This window comes from Scyliorhinus canicula, chromosome 6, assembly GCF_902713615.1.
Source record: "Scyliorhinus canicula chromosome 6, sScyCan1.1, whole genome shotgun sequence".
Lineage (NCBI taxonomy): Eukaryota > Metazoa > Chordata > Chondrichthyes > Carcharhiniformes > Scyliorhinidae > Scyliorhinus > Scyliorhinus canicula.
In genome coordinates, this window is record NC_052151.1 from 29932525 (window position 1) to 29951091 (window position 18567).

The window sequence follows — 18567 nt, forward strand, 5'->3', positions numbered from 1 at the left end:
ATCCAAGCCCAGAGAGACACGAGCCTCCCTATCACTCAAACGATCAGGTGTGTGAAAGTGGTCCCAAATAAAACTTTTCTCTTAATGAGATGTCTCATCTGCAGAGGATGAAGGTGGTAGGAATGAACCATTAGTTTACCAATTTCACTGAACTCAGTATGAAAATCACTTATTGTCACGAGTAGGCTTCAATGAAGTTACTGTGAAAAGCCCCTAGTCGCCACATTCCGGCGCCTGTTCAGGGAGGCTGGTACGGGAATTGAACCGTGCTGCTGGCCTGCATGGGTCTGCTTTAAAAGCCAGCGATTTAGCCCAGTGTGCTAAACCAGCTGCACCAATTCTCTAATTTGGTGTCCTAAATTAAATGTTTATATGATGTGCCGCTGTGCATGTCAGAGCACCAAGGCAGTAATCGATTAATAGCTTGACTGGATTTGATCCCCCGAGGTGTTGAGAGTTCTTATTTGATGCTGTTGCTCAATTCCCAACTGGCTGAGAACTTAAACAGCCCGAGGAGATCAGGTTTCCTGGCAATCATCAGGTTTCTACCCCACAGCATTAAGGATCCAGGGAGAAAAACATGTTTAAACTAGTTCAGAAATTATGAATTAAAATGTTATCAAGTTATGCTCCTAAAACATCCCAACTTCCTGCCCCACAACATTTCTACTTAATTGCACAAAGTTGATGTTTCTCCTAGGTTATGCCAGAATAGCAGCAGCAACAATGTTCATTTACTTGGCATCTTTAACACAAGGGAGATACTTATTGGGCAATGGTCAAAAACCTAGACTTTGAAATTCCCCTCTTCTTTCTCTTTCAAACCATAAGACCTCTGCCACTAATGCTTCTATTACTAATGTTACGACAAAGGAAATAGGATACATGATTACAGAGTCAATGAAGTGAAGTATTAAGGTGGAATTGGAGGCAGGGGCATAAGTCTGGATGGAAGATTGGAGAAAGACCATGGGAGAATAACCATGTTGCAACTCGCACAAGAATTAGAGTATTGACACCCAGCGGCCCGTGAAACTATTGGTATTTATCACTGGGTGCTGCATAAGGGCAGTGTTTGCTTCTCGAGGAGGTTGAGCTGGCTGGCGACTGCCAGGATTCCATCAATTCAATTCCATATCATTTTTTTTTTTTAAAACAGCTCCTTGTGCCAATTATTTTATCTCAAACAATAGTGATGTTTAATTTACACATGAAGTTCAATTCTTTTAAAAATAAATTTAGAGTACCCAGTTCTTTTTTTTCCAATTAAGGGGCAATTTAGCGTAGCCAATCCACCTACTCTGCACATCTTTGGGTTGTGGGGAAAGAAACCCACGCAAACACGGGGAGAATGTGCAAACTTCACACGGACAGTGACCCAGAGCCGGGATCAAACCTGGGTCCTCAGTGACGTGAGGCAGCAGCGCTAACCACTGCGCCACCGTGCCGCCCTATTTATGGTGGATCTTTAAGTGAGACTAGTAGCTGTGCATTTAGGTTCCCTAATAATAATAATAATCGCTTATTGTCACGAGTAGGCTTCAATGAAGTTACTGTGAAAAGCCCAGAGTCACCACATTCCGGCGCCTGTGTGGGGAGGATGGTAAGGGAATTGAACCAGCGCTGCTGGCCTTATTCTGCATTACAAGCCAGCTGTTTTAGCCCACTGTGCTAAACCAGCCCCCAAGGCAGTCAAAGCTAGTGCACACATTCAAAATGTTTGCAAAAAATAAATGTTGTCTTTATCTTAAGGAGATTAGAATTCATAAGTGAAGAAACGACGTCTCAGTTGCACAAAAACTTGATCAGATCTCATCTGGGTACAGCATAGATTCATCAGAATTATACAAAGGGTTAAATTACAAGGTTAGATTTAATAAACCTAGTTTGTATTCCTGAGTACAGAAAATTGATGGGTGATGACGAGGCGTTTTAAACAATAAATAGATTTGATCAAATTGACAGAGAAACTATTCCTTCTGGTGAGGGACCCAGAACAAGATGACAATCTTAAAATTAGGAGAGGGGGGGGCTCTGCCCCCGACAATGTCACAGGCCCTGATCTCCTTGATCCTGAAGCGGGACAAAGACCCTGTACAGTGCGGGTCCTACAGGCCTATCTCCCTCTTGAATGTAGATGCCAAACTGTTGGCAAAGGTCCTGGCAACCAGAATAGAGGATTGTGTGCCAGGGGTAATCCATGAGGACCAGACGGGGTTCGTAAAGGGACGACAACTTAACACCAATGTCCGGAGACTGTTGAATGTGATTATGATGCCAGCAGTGGAGGGGGAGGCTGAGATAGTGGTAGCACTGGATGCGGAGAAGGCATTCGATAGGGTGGAGTGGGAATACCTGTGGGAGACGCTGGAACGGTTTGGGTTTGGGGAGGGATTTATCAAGTGGGTGAAGCTGCTGTATTCGGCCCCGATGGCGAGTGTGGTTACAAACGGGAGGAGGTCGGAGTATTTTGGGCTCCATCGAGGTACCAGGTACCCCTTACTATTTGCATTAGCGATCGAACCGTTGGCGATGGCACTGAGGGGTTCAGGGGGGTGGAGAGGACTGACAAGGGGAGGGGAGGAACATCGGGTATCACTCTATGCGGATGATTTGTTGTTATATGTGGCGGACCCGGAAGGGGGTATGCCGGAGTTAATGGAAATACTAGCGGAGTTTGGGGACTTTTCGGGATATAAATTAAATGTGGGTAAAAGTGAGGTCTTTGTGATACACCCGGGAGATCAGGGGGAGGGAATTGGGCGGCTCCCCTTTAAGAGAGCAGTAAAGAGCTTCAGGTACTTGGGGGTGCAGGTGGCAAGGAACTGGGGGACCCTCCACAAGCTGAACTTTTCAAGGCTGGTGGAGCAGATGGAGGAGGAGTTCAAGAGGTGGGACATGGTACCGCTGTCGCTAGCAGGGAGGGTGCAGTCAATCAAAATGACGGTCCTCCCGAGGTTCTTGTTTCTGTTCCAGTGCTTGCCCATCTTTCTCCCCAGGGCCTTCTTCAAGAAGGTAACTAGCAGCATTATGGGCTATGTGTGGGCACATGGCACCCCTAGAGTGAGAAGGATTTTCTTGGAACGGAGTAGGGACAGTGGAGGATTAGCACTACCCAATCTTTCCGGATACTACTGGGCGGCGAACGCATCGATGGTGCGCAAGTGGGTGATGGAGGGGGAGGGGGCAGCTTGGAAACGTATGGAGAGGGCGTCCTGCGGCAATACAAGCCTGGGGGCGCTAGTAACGGCACCATGGCCGCTCCCCCCCACAAGGTATACCACGAGTCCGGTAGTGGCGGCCACCCTCAAAATCTGGGGGCAGTGGAGGCGACACAGGGGGGAAGTGGGGGGTCTGATGGCGGCGCCACTAAGAGGGAACCACAGATTTGTCCCGGGGAACACTGGCGGGGGATTTCAGAGCTGGCACAGGGCGGGCATCAGGCAACTGAGGGACATGTTCATAGAGGGGAGGTTTGCGAGCCTGGGAGAGCTGGAGGAGAAATTTGAGCTCCCCCCGGGGAACACGTTTAGATACCTGCAGGTGAAGGCATTTGCCAGACGACAGGTGGAAGGATTTCCCTTGCTTCCCGATAGAGGGGTGAGTGATAGGGTGCTGTCAGGGGTCTGGGTCGGAGAAGGGAAGGTCTCGGACATCTACAAAATAATGCAGGAGGTGGAGGAGGTACCGATAGAGGAGCTGAAAGACAAGTGGGAAACGGAGCTAGGAGAGCAGATAGAAGATGGGACATGGGCGGATGCCCTAGAGAGGGTCAATTCGTCGTCGTCGTGCGCAAGGTTGGGCCTCATCCAATTTAAGGTGCTGCACAGAGCCCATATGACGGGGACTAGGATGAGTCGGTTCTTCGGGGGTGAGGACAGGTGTGTTAGGTGTTCGGGAAGCCCTGCGAACCATGTACATATGTTCTGGATGTGTCCGGCACTGGAAGAGTTCTGGGAGGGGGTGGCGGGGACGGTATCGAGAGTGGTGGGAACCAGGGTCAAACCAGGGTGGGGGCTAGCGATTTTTGGGGTTGGGGTGGAGCCAGGAGTACAGGAGGCAAGGGAGGCCGGAATATTGGCCTTTGCGTCCTTGGTAGCTCGGAGAAGGATCTTGATTCAGTGGAGGGACACAAGGCCACCAAGTGTTAACACCTGGTTAAACGACATGGCAAGCTTCATCCAATTGGAAAGAATCAAATTCGCCCTGAGAGGGTCGGTACAGGGGTTCTTCCGGCGGTGGCAGCCCTTCCTTGACTTTATTTGTTGTGTTATAATTTAAAATGTAGTAGGGGTAAATGTTTGTATCGAAAAATTTCAATAAAAATTATTTAAAAAAAAAAAAAAATCTTAAAATTAGAGCTGGACCATTTAGGATGAAATCAGGAAGCATCGGGGGAGGACCTCAGGTGATGTCCCGAGGCCGTCCTGACCTTGTGCGGCGTACTCAGCAATTACGCCGTTTTTGAGGGGGCAGAGCATCTGAAAGATGGCGTCACCCCCGATTTCGGCTTAAAAACTGATTCTCTGGCCAATCGGCGAATGTGATTTCGGCGTCAGCAATCGGAGAATCCCGCCCTAAGTGTTGACGCTGAAATAGAATCGGAAGACTTCTACAATATCAATGTTGGCGCCAGCCCAGGAGCAATTCCAGAACTATTAATGAACTGGCATCGGCACCACATGGAACATGAGTGATTTCATCAATGAAAAACAGTGTTGGATTCGCCAGGCTCGGGATTAGCACTCGAGAGGCTGACAAGCTACAGCCGCGCGAGCATTCCACTCCTCACACATACTCACCCCAGCAAGCAAGATGAAATGAAATGAAAATCACTTGTCACAAACAGGCTTCAAATGAAGTTGGGGCTGGTTTAGCTCACCAGGCTAAATCGCTGGCTTTTAAAGCAGACCAAGCAGGCCAGCAGCACGGTTCGATTCCCGTACCATCCTCCCCGGACAGGCGCCGGAATGTGGCGCATAGGGGCTTTTCACAGTAACTTCATTGAAGCCTACTCGTGACAATAAGCGATTTTCATTTCAAGTTATTGTGAAAAGCCTCTAGTCGCCACATTCTAGCGCCTGTACAGGGAGGCTGGTATGGTAATTGAACCCGCGCTGCTGACCTGCTTTAAAAGCCAGCTATTTAGCCCTGTGCTAAACTAGCCCCTAATGGCACTGGCTCCGCCCCATTGATAGGTCGGCTGGGGCCAGACGGTACCTCGGGGGTGACCTGGTGGACACCCATACGACCCGTGGCACTAAGTTCACAGTGGGCAGTCAGCAGTGTGCTCAGCCGCATGGTTGCCTTGCAGGCTGCAGCAATGGTGTTCCGTGCCCATCCATCCCTACCCCACGGCCCACCTCCTGGCTGCCCCTCCGCTAATCCCCACGGCCCTGGCAGAAGCATCTCCCTGGACAGTGGCACAACTGCCAGCACATTATGGTGATGTTGGGACACTTTTCATACCCTCTTTCTCTCCTTCAGGAGCCATAGCGCCTGTTTCCCGATTTTTGCAACTGAAAATCACCGTCCGTAATTCTTCCTGGTGGAAGCGGGGCATCATGGAGGCCCTGAAGAATACCAGGTTAGGCCCGCTAATGATACGCAAATGGCATTTACTAAACGTGTGGAGTAGAACGCACGGACACCGCTGTTGAGGCACCGGAGCATGGCATTCTAGTTGGCGCTCCGAGGCAGCCACTATTGTCGCCTCACGCGCCATTCTCTACCCAATCGCATTTCCTGATTCCGGCATCAGTCAACAGAGAATCCCATCCCATGGCTCCTAAGCCAATTGAAATTTATGACTTGAGATAAACAGTTTTTTTGTTAGGTAGGTGTAGCAATGCATTCACAGAAAAGGTAAGTCAGCCATGACTCAAATGAATGTCCTACTCCTGTTCCAATATTTAGAAAATCCATTTACAGTTTCCTTGAAATTTATATTCAATGCAATTTATATTTGAGTAAATACTTACTTAACTATTCCATATCCCAAGCTTACAATAATCACAAGAAGGCGAGCCAATGTCCTTTTCACAGCAGAAATAAGCTCTGCAAAGACTAGGAGACCTTGCACTGCAGGAAAAGAAAACAAACCCATTAGGTGTCTCTTGAACTTGCAATGTACAATTTTAACATTCAAAAAATAGTTTTCTATGCTCAAAGCGAAGAAGTAGTGAGTTAGTGACTGGAGACCAACTCCACCCTTGCACTCAAGGAGCAAATAAAACAGAGAGAAGTGACAGAGCTGCTTTCACGCAACTCCTCAAATTAAGAGAAATACACATTCTTCCTTGATCAGCACAAACTTTACATAAATTATAGGATCCACTGGACTTCTTTCCAACTCATTTTTAAAATAAAGAAAATGAACAATATTTTGGGTGTCAAACTGGAATTTGAAAATGCTTCTTAATTTCAATATTTGGCGATACTCAATAGGAAGAGAATGAACAATCAGTGCATGGTGAAATCTGATTAACCCATTCTATTGAGATTATGCTCATGGTCCCAGAGTGGCCAACATTCTTTCTATGTTTGAATTAATCTTTTTTTTTAAATTTGGAGTACCAATTATTTTTTTCCCAATTAAGGGTCAATCCACCTAGCCTGCACATCTTTTGGGTTTTTTGGAGTGAGACCCAGCAGACACGGGGAGAACATACAACCTCCATATGGACAGTGACTCGGGGCCGGGATCGAACCCGGGTCCTCGGAGTCGTAAGGCAGCAGTGCTAACCACTGCTCCACCGTGCTGCCCCCCCATTTCAATGAATCTTTAACAGTATTTAAAGTGGCATATATATATTTGTTAAAGTCATCCTTCTGGTTTCCAAACAAACTGCCATTCATTTACTTCAATTTGGACATTTAAACCCCATTTACATTTTTCCTTGTAAAATGAAGATCTGTCAACTACGGATTTATTCACGGCTCATCATTTGGTGTGCACACATTCACCATTGATAAAATGGCATACAGCTACTGGAACTGTGACAAAGAGCTCCACAAACACAACTGCACCGGTTGTTCTCAACAGGAGGAAAAACATAACTGCAACCAAGGTTAGGATGTTGCATCTACATTGCCAGAAGCACTCAATTGTTCTATAAAGATAGTGATCCCAGTAAACTCAATGTAACATTTAATGCAAATCCCTCCCCTATGGTTTAGTCAAGATGGGTGAGAAAGAAAAAACAGCATCAAGACTTATGATGCTGGTGGCATGGTAGTGCTGTTGTTAGCACTGCTGCCTCATGGCACCAAGAACCCAGGTTAGATCCCGGCCCTGATTCACTGTCCATGTGGAGTTTGCACATTCTCCCCATGTCTGTGTGGGTCTCACCCCCACAACCCAAAGATGTGCAGGGTAGGTGGATTGGCCACACCAAATTGCTCCGTGATTGGAAAAATTAGCGCGGGGGGGGGGGGGGGGGGAAGGCTTATGAAGCTTTTAAAACAAATCGCTGACAATGCTGTGCTTTAACCTGCAAGAGGGGCACTAAAGATCTGATTACACTGGGGAGGGAAATTAAGTCATTAAAAGTTTGAATCTAAAATAGGTAATATATGCCCAAATTAATTGATTTTGTTGAATGCACAAACTTAACTGTTGGTCACATTTAATATGCTAAACAGTTTAACTCTTGTTTATTGAGCAGAGGAGGAACTAAACATACCAGATATTCCACGAGTGTTAGTGTTCTGATATTCTGCATAGAAAACAGCTTTCTCCAGCATCCCAAGAAAAATAACTCCAGCTATCCAGAACTGTATCCTCAATAAATCTTTCCAGTAACATGCAGACCAAAACAACCACAAGATGCCATAAAGTATATACAGGATGCACATCACCATGTAAAACTGCAAGAGAAGAACAAATCAGAATAAGAAATGACCAAATATGTAGGAAAAAAATTAGATCCAAAACAATATAGTATAAATACACACAAGGGGAGAAATTTAACAACCCTACCCATCCAAAAATGATGAGGTCTGATAGGCCTGTTTAGGGTTAGGTCTGTTTACCCACAGTATTTACATAGCTGGTCCAGTTCAATTTTTGGTCAATGATATCTCCCAGATGTTGATAGTGGGGAATTTTGCGGTGAGTAACCCACAAGTCAGGAGTATGATGGAATACTCTCCATCTGCCTAGATAAGTGCAGCTCCAACAACCCTCAAGAAGGGAGGTAAGGAACTTCATTCCCAAGAATAGAAAAGCAGAATAATTTTAAAAGGCATTAAAACTTGTACATGCTGAAGTTCAGAAAGACTTTAGTACACTACAGTATCATTGTTCAAGGTTTTGGTAAGACCACACAGGGAATACAGTGCAGTTTTGGTCTCCATATTGAAGGATGGATATACTTGCATTGGCCGCAGAAACAACGAAGGTTCAATAGGTTGGTCCCTGGGATAAGACAGTTATCCTATAGATTTCATAGAATTTACAGTGTAGAAGGAGGCCATTCGGCTCATCGAGTCTGCACCGACTCCTGGAAAGAGCACCCTACCCAAGGTCAACACCTCCACCCTATCCCCATAACCCAGTAACCCCACCCAACACTAAGGGCAATTTTGGACACTAAGGGCAATTTATCATGGCCGATCCACCTAACCTGCACATCTTTGGACTGTGGGAGGAAACTGGAGCACCCGGAGAAAACCCACGCACACACGGGGAGGATGTGCAGACTCCGCACAGACAGTGACCCATACCGGAATCGAACCTGGGACCCTGGAGCTGTGAAGCAATTGCGCTATCCACAATGCTACCGTGCTGCCCACAAATGATGAGTTGTTGAGCAAACTGGATTTGTATTCTGCTGAGTTTAGAAGAGTTGCATCTCATTTAAAATTTTGAAAGAGGCTTGACGTGGTACACAGAGGTCGGTTCCGCTGACTGGGGAATTTAAAACACGTGGGCACAATTTCACGATGAGGGGTCGGAGATGGAGAGAAATTCCTTCACTCGAAGGATGTGAATCTTTCAAATTCTCTACTTTAGATGCTCCATCATTAAATATACTTAAGGCTGAGGGGATCACATGATATGAACGCGGGAGCGGTTGTGTTTTCGCAAACTCCAGCTCTGTTCATCTTGAGGCGCGGTGAGCTGAGTAGATCCCAGAAGTGGGATCTCCCGGCATCTACCGGTCGCATTGCGCCACACTGCTTTTTCAAGCGCAACGTGACCAGTAGATTCTGCCCTTTGTCTTGATGGAGAATTTTGACTCTGCGATGCAGGTCATCAAAGCTCACTTCAGGGCAGCACGGTGGCCGAGTGGTTAGCACAACCGCCTCACGGTTAATTTGGTAACCTTGATTTGGAGGCTGGGGCATCAGATTTTATAGAGTACAATGCATCCTGTCTGCAAGGCCAATAGTTGGTAGGGCCCACTGATCACTGATCCTATATCATCCTGCTGTCTATGCTTGTTGTGAGGGGTTGGCGGTGGCTGAGTGGGTCGAGACATTGCCCGCCGGCCAGGGCCTAGGCTGTGGACTGCCTGGATGTTGGTGAGACAGCATGGTGAAAGTTATGGTGTCTTGTGTTTCAATCGATGGAATCCTGGAGAGATTGCGTTGATCCTGCCTTATCCTTTGCTTTCTCATACAACATGGAAGACGTCGTTATCCTGCAAACTGTCCTACAGTTGTTTAATAATCCTGATTGTGACTCCCTGTTGATCATGCTGTTGACTTTATTTAATTGTTATTCCTGAATTGGAGTGTGAAATGTGAGCAATGATGGCCTGCATCATTGAGTATTTTATCCCATATTAGTAAAACTACTTTGAATCAATTATGGAAAGTGTGACTTGTGCATAATTTTACTCCATCTGGTAACTGTGTTGTGCAATCCTTGTCGTTGGGGAGGGGAGTAATTTTTGTCACTCCCGTCTCATTTTGAAGAGGACGAGTGGAGCTGGATGAAGGGTGGGTGGATACGGTTGGTCGGGTTTGTTCAGTCTTCATTAAGATTGAGGATAGCCCTCCCATTTAGAGCTAATCATTTTGGGTCTTTCTTTTAGATTTCTACATTCTTTGAATTAAGAATTCACGTCTTCATCCTTTTTTGGCCTGGGCAGAGTTTGTATCCTGGACAGGACTAACTTTCTTCAGTCTCCTTCTTGAGGCTGTCCCTTCTTCCTGTTTTGGTCTCTTTTCGTGTTTCACCCCTGGGCTTCTATGGTGGTTGGGCGAATGAAGTGGGAGGATGTTCTGGATATCCTTTCTGCGACAGTGGTAGCTTTAAGCTAGGATGGGTGTCCCCCCTCTGGGGGTTTGCTTCTCTTCCCCATGTCTTCTCTTCACTCAGGCGAGCATGGGGTTGTCTTCTTATGCTGATCTCCTTGTGTTTGGGGCGGTCTCTGTGTTTGTGCTAGAGAGGAGGGAGTCAGCCTACCCTCCCAGGGTGCCTAATCATTGGGTGACCGGATGATTCCTTTTCTCCTTGGTGGGAGCCACCCCCTCTTGGCCAGGGCTGGAATAATCATCTTTGTGCATGCTCTGAATGGGAATGGACAGGTACGTGTGCGACTTGGGTGTAGGCCTTTTTTGGGATGTGCTGGAGGACCCGGGGATATAATTTTTTTTAATGTGTTGGTTGGTGCTGGGCTGGACCTGGCCTGGTGCTGTCATCCTGTTGCCCCTTGGGCCTTCAAATATCCCCCTCTTTTTGAGAAGATGGGTTTTATTTTCTTGTCTCTCTGGTGCACAGGGGTTGGGTCGAGTTCTGTACTTTGGTGGTTATCCTGTGGTTCCTGCCAGAGGAGCTGGTCCTCTAATTTTGTTGATTATGTGACATGCTCTGTTCTTCACTGGTGATTGTCATCTGGTGGGATAGGTGGATGGGTCTGTTTTCCAGCTCTTTTTCCTTCCTTTTCTGTTTGGGAGGCCTGATGGGCCTGACCATAATCTGAACATACCATGACTGTTGCCGGTCCTCTCTACCTCTCCTTTCGTTGTAATTGTGGTTCTGTTTTGGGCCAAGCTTTGGGGTTTTGTTGCGTTATAAGAACTAGGAGCAGGAGTAGGCCATCTGGCCCCTTGAGCCTGCTCCGCCATTCAATGAGATCATGGCTGATCTTTTTTGGACTCAGCTCCACTTTCCGGCCTGAACACCATAACCCTTAATCCCTTTATTCTTCAAAAAACTATCTATCTTTGCCTTAAAAACATGTAATGAAAGAGCCTCAACTGCTTCACTGGGCAAGGAATTCCTTGATTCACAACCCTTTGGTTGAAATCTACTTCCCCTTATTTTGAGGCTATGCCCCCTAGTTCTGCTTTCACCCGCCAGTGGAAACAACCTGCCCGCATCTATCCTATGTATTCCCTTCATAATTTTAAACGTTTCTATAAGATCCCCAATGAGGATATATAAATTCCAATGAGTACAGTCCCAGTCTATTCAACCTCTCCTCGTAATCCAACCCCTTCAGATCTGGGATTAACCTAGTGAATCTCCTCTGCACACCCTCCAGCTGCACAGTACGTCCTTTCTCAGGTAAGGAGACCAAAACTGAACACACTACTCCAGGTGTGGCCTCACTAACATCTCATACAATTGTAGCATAACCTTCCTTGTTTTAAACTCCATCCCTCTAGCAATGAAGGACAAAATTCAATTTGCCTTCTTAATCACAAGTTGCACCTGCAAACCAACGTTTTGCGACTCATGCACTAGCACACCCAGGTCTCTCTGCACAGTGGCATGTTTTAATATTTTATCATTTAAATAATAATCCCGTTTGCTATTAATCCTTTCAAAATGGATAACCTCACATTTGTCAACATTGTATTCCATCTGCCAGACCCTAGCCCATTCACTTAACCTATCCAAATCCCCCTGCAGACTTCCGGTATCCTCTGCACTTTTTGCTTTACCACTCATCTTAGTGCCATCTGCAAACCTGGACACATTGCACTTGGTCCCCAACTCCAAATCATCTATGTAAATTGTGAACAATTGTGGGCCCAACACTGAATCCTGAGGGACACCACTAGCACTGATTGCCAACCAGAGAAACACCCATTAATCACCACTCTTTGCTTTCTATTAATTAACCAATCCTCTATCCATGCTACTACTTTACCCTTTATGCCATGCATCTTTATCTTATGCAACAATCTTTTGTGTGGCATCTTGTCAAAAGCTATCTGGAAATCCAGATATATCACATCCATTGCCTCCCCGTTATCTACCGCACTGGTAATGCCCTCAAAAAATTCCATTAAATTAGTTAGGCACGACCTGCCCTTAATGAACCCATGCTGCGTCTGCCCAATGGGACAATTTCCATCCAGATGCCTCGCTATTTCTTCCTTGATGATAGATTCCAGCATCTTCCCTACTACCGAAGTTAAGCTCACTGGCCTTTAATTACCCGCTTTCGGCCTACCTCCTTTTTTAAACAGTGGTGTCACGTTTGCTCATTTCCAATCCGCCGGGACCACCCCAGAGTCTAGTGAATTTTGGTAAATTATCACTAGTGCATTTGCAATTTCCCTAGCCATCTCTTTTAGCATTCTGGGATGCGTTCCATCAGGGCCAGGAGACTTGTCTACCTTTAGCCCCATTAGCTTGCCCATCACCACTTCCTTAGTGATAACAATCATCTCAAGGTCCTCAGCTGCCATAGCCACATTTCTATCAGTCACTGGCATGTTATTTGTGTCTTCCAGTGTGAAGACCGACCAAAAAACCTGTTCAGTTCCTCAGCCATTTCCTCATCTCCCATTATTAAATCTCCCTTCTCATCCTCTAAAGGACCAATATTTACCTTAGCCACTCATTTTTGTTTTATATATTTGTAAAAACTTTTACTGTCAGTTTTTATATTCTGAGCAAGTTTACTCTCATAATCTATCTTATTCTTCTTCATAGCTTTTTTAGTATCTTTCTGTTGCCCCCTAAATATTTCCCAGTCCTCTAGTCTCCCACTAATCTTTGCCACTTTGTATGCTTTTTCCTTCAATTTGATACTCTCCCTTATTTCCATAGATATCCACGGTCGATTTTCCCTCTTTCTACCATCCTTCCTTTTTGTTGGTATAAACCTTTGCTGAGCACTGTGAAAAATTGCTTGGAAGGTTCTCCTTCTTCCATGCATTTTCTTTTGTTTTTGCAAGGGTAGATATGATAAATCCGTTCCTTGCTCCTACATGGGTGCAGGTAGTTTGAAATCTGGGAAGAAAAGGCTATACCATTGAATGACGGTATTAAGCCAATTGCGATGTGGTTTTCATGTTCCATACTGTGTTAATGTGGGTTAAGCTGTATCTGTTTTGTTTGCCCTTGTTGCTTTGGATGCTGTATTATTTTGTAATTTTGTTGTGGTATTTTAAATCTCAATAAATATTATTAAAAATAAACAACTATTTTAATTAAATAAATTGATTAAAGCACAGTAAGAAGTCTTACAACACCAGGTTAAAGTCCAACAGGTTTGTTTGGAATCACTAGCTTTCAGAGCGCAGCTCCTTTATCAGCTGAGGGAATTAAGGGATATAGGGAGAGAGCACAAAAGTGGAGTTGAAACCCAAGATCAGCCATGATTGTATTGAAGGGCAAAGTAGATTAATTGATCTACTCCTGCTCTTATCTTGCATTGAGATCATGCAGCTAAACAGATAAATAACACAGCTGGATTAGCAAGGGATTGGAACATTCCGTTAAAGTTTGACTTAACATCAGCAAGCAGGGACCAAAAATCTGTCATGATTATTATAAACGGAGGATAGAACTCTCTACTTACAACCATCAGTGGAAATTCAGTTGCAGAGATGAATCCATGAGAACCTTGCATTAACACCAGCACTGCAAAGATACTTCAATTGATTATAAAATTCTGAATGAGTAATATTATTTGAAAATAATCAAGTGCTAACTTTAAGCTAAAATCATTTTCTAAATAAAACATTGTATTTCAGGATTAGATTGGCACAGGAGCCTATAATAATAATCATTGCTTATCGTCACAAGTCAGCTTCAATGAAGTTACTGTGAAAAGCCCTTAGTTGCCACATTCCGCCGCCTGTTCAGGGAGGCCGGTACGGACATTGAACCCGCGCTGCTGGCATTGTTCTGCATTGCAAGCCAGCTGTTTAGCCCACTGTGCTAATCCAACCCCTACAGAAAGGCTTTCAATTACAGTTACATATTTAATGGTGGTTTAATGTATCTGAAATATTTAAATAACCAGTGGGTTCAGGTCTAGCCAAAAAAAAATAGCTAAACCAGCAATTGCAAGTTTACATTCATTTTGATTGGGTTGCAAGATCCTGAATCCTTTTTTAAAAAAATTTAAAACAGGAATGTGAAACAGCGGGCGGCACCGTGGCGCAGTGGTTAGTACTGTTGCCTCACGGCGCCGAGGTCCCAGGTTAGATCCCAGCCCCAAGTCACTGTCTGTGTGGAGTTTACACATTCTCCCCGTGTCTGCATGGGTCTTACCCCCACAGCCCAAAGATGTGCAGGGTAGGTGGATTGACCACACTAAAATTGGCCCTTAATTGGAAAAGTTTTAAAAAACAAAATGGGAAACAGTAGAATGGAATGAACTACATAGATTCCTCAAGAGTTAGTACAGACACACCGGTTAAAAATGCTGTAAAACCTAGCTGGATATTCTGTATTCCATTATTTTGTTCCTATAGCATAGGTATGGTAAAGTACATATAAATATATTAAATGAAAGCTACTACATTATTTTCAAAATTAAGTATTTGTGTAGATTTCAATTTACCTGTTAGATTCCAGTTGCGATCAATTCTTTCACCAAGAGGTTTGATTGAGACAATAAATAGATATGGACCATCTCTCCAGGTCTGTGCTACGACGTCATACTGGAAAAAAATATTACTTATCAAATAGTAAAGAGATTTATCACAAAGAAAAGTACAGCATAGGAAGAGGCCCTTCGGCCCTCCAAGCCTGCGCAGTCTAAATTAAAATCTTCAACACTTCCGGAGTTCCATATCCCTCTGTTCCCATCCTATTCATGTATCTGTCAAGATGCCCCTGAAACGTCTTTATCGTCCCTGCTTCCACCACCTCCTCCGGCAGCGAGTTCCAGGCACCCACTACCCTCTGTGTAAAAAAAAAAAAAATCCGCAAACATTCCCATGTATAATCCTAAATATGTCCAGGTCCCTGGGAACTCAGCATGAAAAGGTCAGACCAATCTCTGACCTGTGCAAAGTTCAAATGAATTTTGCCAGTCCACGAGCCTTGGCTAGTTGTAGGAAATATTAATGGGCCCTGCTTCATAATGCTTTCCAATAGTCTTTGGTGGAAATGTTATGAGTGGATGTTGGATGATGATATATCAGGCTCAATGGGAACCCTGGTATAAACAAGTTAAAACCCACTGATAAGTCTTCATACATGTACATTCATCATTTGGAAAAGTTGCTGAAGAGTAGCCAGGGCCGCAAGAACAAGGGGTCAACACTTTCAGGAGTGGAGAGGAGAAAATTGGTAAGATAAAACAAATATCCTGATACATTTTGTTTGATGCTGCTCTCAAAGGAGTGTGTAAAGTTTGTTCACGAGATAGTAACATCAACAGAATCAAGTTTGTATGAAATTGAAGCGATTTGAATATGTTAAATCCACAAGTAACTCTGTACCTTTTCAGTTGTAATGTCTCTTTTCTGCAATGAATGATGATTCTGAAAAAAAAATTAAACATTTTTTTCTGTCCAGCTGTCTCGTTAGCTGTGTTAACTAAGTTGCAATTCCTATATTTGTAAGGGTCACACTTAAGTATTATAGTGCAGACATAATATATTCAATGATTATAATTCATATAGAATCAAATGAAAACTGGAAAATAAATTCTCACTTGCATTAAAACTCAGGAGGAATGCTCTCATGATGTGACAATTAAACCACAGTAAAATGTTGATGCAGTACCTTATCACCTTCAGACACACGGACACGGTCAGTGGTCTTGGCAGTCGAGCTGTTTTTTGCTTCTGCTTTCTTGAAACAACATACAAAAGTTATACTCAGATTTAAGTTCCTGAACAGAAGACGCTAAAGTTACATTTTATCTACCACATACTTGCATTCACCTTTCAAGATGCAGCAACATCAAAATCAAAAACAAAGGTAAAATTGCATTCATTTGTTCACCTCACAATGATTAGTCTGGGGAATATGCTAAGAAGGCCACGTTTTCCTGACTGGTTGTTCACATACTGGCTGGGAATGTTGGGGGAAACACTGCAGTCATATAGTGCATCAAGAATTTTCTCATTGTTTTGGAATGTTGAATGAATTTGTAAATAAGGAAACTCGTGCATCAGCATTGGCTGACCCAATCAGGGATACCTTTGAAATGACAGTCTTCCCACCTTAAAAACGTAGAATTCTGAAGGATCTCTTTGACGTAAAGCAGTACCGTAGCCATTCAGTCATTGTTCACTTTTCAATGTTGTTTCAATTCAGGATTTTACGGCAGCGGAAATAAGGATATAATTCCACCAATATACAGAGATCATACCAGAGATCTTCGGAGAAAAATTCTTTCATGTTTTCTAGCATGGCCAGAATGACTTCCTTCTGTGCCACAATGACTCTGGCTGCTTTGATTTCCCAGCAGCTGGCAATGCCGCAAGCCACTATCAACGTTGCACCCTTCATCAATATAGAACATAGAAAAATACAGCACAGAACAGGCCCTTTGGCCCACGATATTGTGCCGAACTTTTGTCCTAGATTAAGAACAAATTAATCTATACCCCATCATTCTACCGTAATCCATGTACCTATCCAATAGCTGCTTGAAGGTCCCTAATGTTTCCGACTCAACTACTTCCACAGGCAGTGCATTCCATGCCCCCACTATTCTCTGGGTAAAGAACCTACCTCTGACATCCCCCCTATATCTTCCACCATTCACCTTAAATTTATGTCCCCTTGTAATGGTTTGTTCCACCTGGGGAAAAAGTCTCTGACAGTCTATCTATTCCCCTGATCAAATTATAACCTCTATCAAGTCACCCCTCATCCTTCTCCGTTCTAATGAGAAAAGGCCGAGCACCTTCAACCGTTTCTCCTAAGACCTACTCTCCATTCCAGGCAACATCCTGGTAAATCTCCTTTGCACCTTTTCCAAAGCTTCCACATCCTTCCTAAAATGAGGCGACCAGAACTGCCCACAGTACTCCAAATGTGGCCTTACCAAGCTTTTGTACAGCTGCATCATCACCTCACGGCTCTTAAATTCAATCCCTCTGCGAATGAACGCTAGCACACCATAGGCTTTCTATGATGGAGGGAAACCACTCGGGTAGCAACCCACAGTGCTACCTGCTTCCAGATAATCAACATAGGCCGGGAGGCTCCATTCGAAAGTCAATGCTCTCCCGCTATCGAAGAATCACGGCAAATTTGCTGGGAGCAACGCAGAGGAACGATTCACAGAATCCGTACAGTGCAGAAGGCGGCCATTCGGCCCATCGAGTCTGCACTGGCCCTTGGAAAGAGCACCCTACTTAAGCCCATGCCTCCACTCTATCCCCATAACCCAGTAATCCCACCCAACCTTTGACACTAAGGGGAAATTTATCATGGCCAATCCACCTAACCTGCACTTCTTTGGACTGTGGGAGGAAACCAGAGCAGCCGGAGGAAACCCACACAGACACGGGGAGAAAGTGCAAATTCCACACAGTCACCCACGGCTGGAATTGAACCTGGGTTCCTGGAGCTGAGGCAGCAGTGCTAACCACTATGCCACCGTGCTGTCCACTCTGCCAGAGTCCCAGATCCCCAGGCATCTAAGTCACTGGAGTTGGGATTCGCAGTCAGGCTGACAAATACTCTCATAGCAGCCACGAGGATGGCTGGGAAAAGACACGCTCTCAGGTTCATCTACACAGACATCACCAGGATGCTGAACGTGTGGGAAGGAAGAGAGTTACTCTCTTCCCCAGGGTGGGGCAGAAACAGCAGTGAGCAGCAACAACCAACGCCTGGGAGGAGGAGGCAGTGGTAATGAGTGCTGATAGTCACACCAAGGGGACTGGCATGCAATATTGCAAGAAGGTGAACAACCTCCTTAAAGGAGCTTGGGTGAGTAATCACCTGTGTGCCCCTGGTATCACTCCCATCCCTGACCCCTCATATCTATCCCCAATCTCCTAGATACCAGTAACACCCAATCTGCGAGCATGTCCCTCCAGGAACCCCCAACACATGGGATAGCACAGTGGTTTGAATTGCTGCCTGACAGCACTAGGAAACTGGGTTTGATTCCGACCTTGGGTGACTGTTTGGAGTTTGCACATTCTCCCTGTCTCTGCGTGGGTTTCTTTTGGATGCTCTGGTTTCATCCCACATGCCAAATATGTGCAGGTTAGGTAGATTGGCCATACTAAATTGCCCCTTAGTGTCCAAAGGTTGGGTGACAGGGTTAGGACAGGGGCGTGGGTCTAGGGAGGGTGCTCTTTCAGAGGGTTGGTGCAGACTCAATGAGCTGAATGACCTCGTTCTGCACTGTGGGGATTCTATGATTCTCTGTCCTGTCCTTTGGTCAGGTG

At 45.0% G+C, this 18567-nt stretch overlaps 1 protein-coding gene across 2 annotated transcripts in view; it reads right to left on the bottom strand.

Moving 5' to 3' along the window:
- Nucleotides 1–18567, bottom strand: part of tmem87b (transmembrane protein 87B) — an 84608-nt gene that overhangs the window by 33441 nt on the left and 32600 nt on the right. For both annotated transcript variants that reach the window (XM_038799108.1, XM_038799107.1), the window contains exons 6-11: nucleotides 15935–16003; nucleotides 15649–15690; nucleotides 14763–14862; nucleotides 13773–13834; nucleotides 7686–7869; nucleotides 5982–6081 (exon numbers count right to left, since the gene is read on the bottom strand). In XM_038799108.1, coding sequence (XP_038655036.1) covers nucleotides 5982–6081; nucleotides 7686–7869; nucleotides 13773–13834; nucleotides 14763–14862; nucleotides 15649–15690; nucleotides 15935–16003 — 557 coding nt within the window. The remainder of the gene's footprint in view (nucleotides 1–5981; nucleotides 6082–7685; nucleotides 7870–13772; nucleotides 13835–14762; nucleotides 14863–15648; nucleotides 15691–15934; nucleotides 16004–18567) is intronic.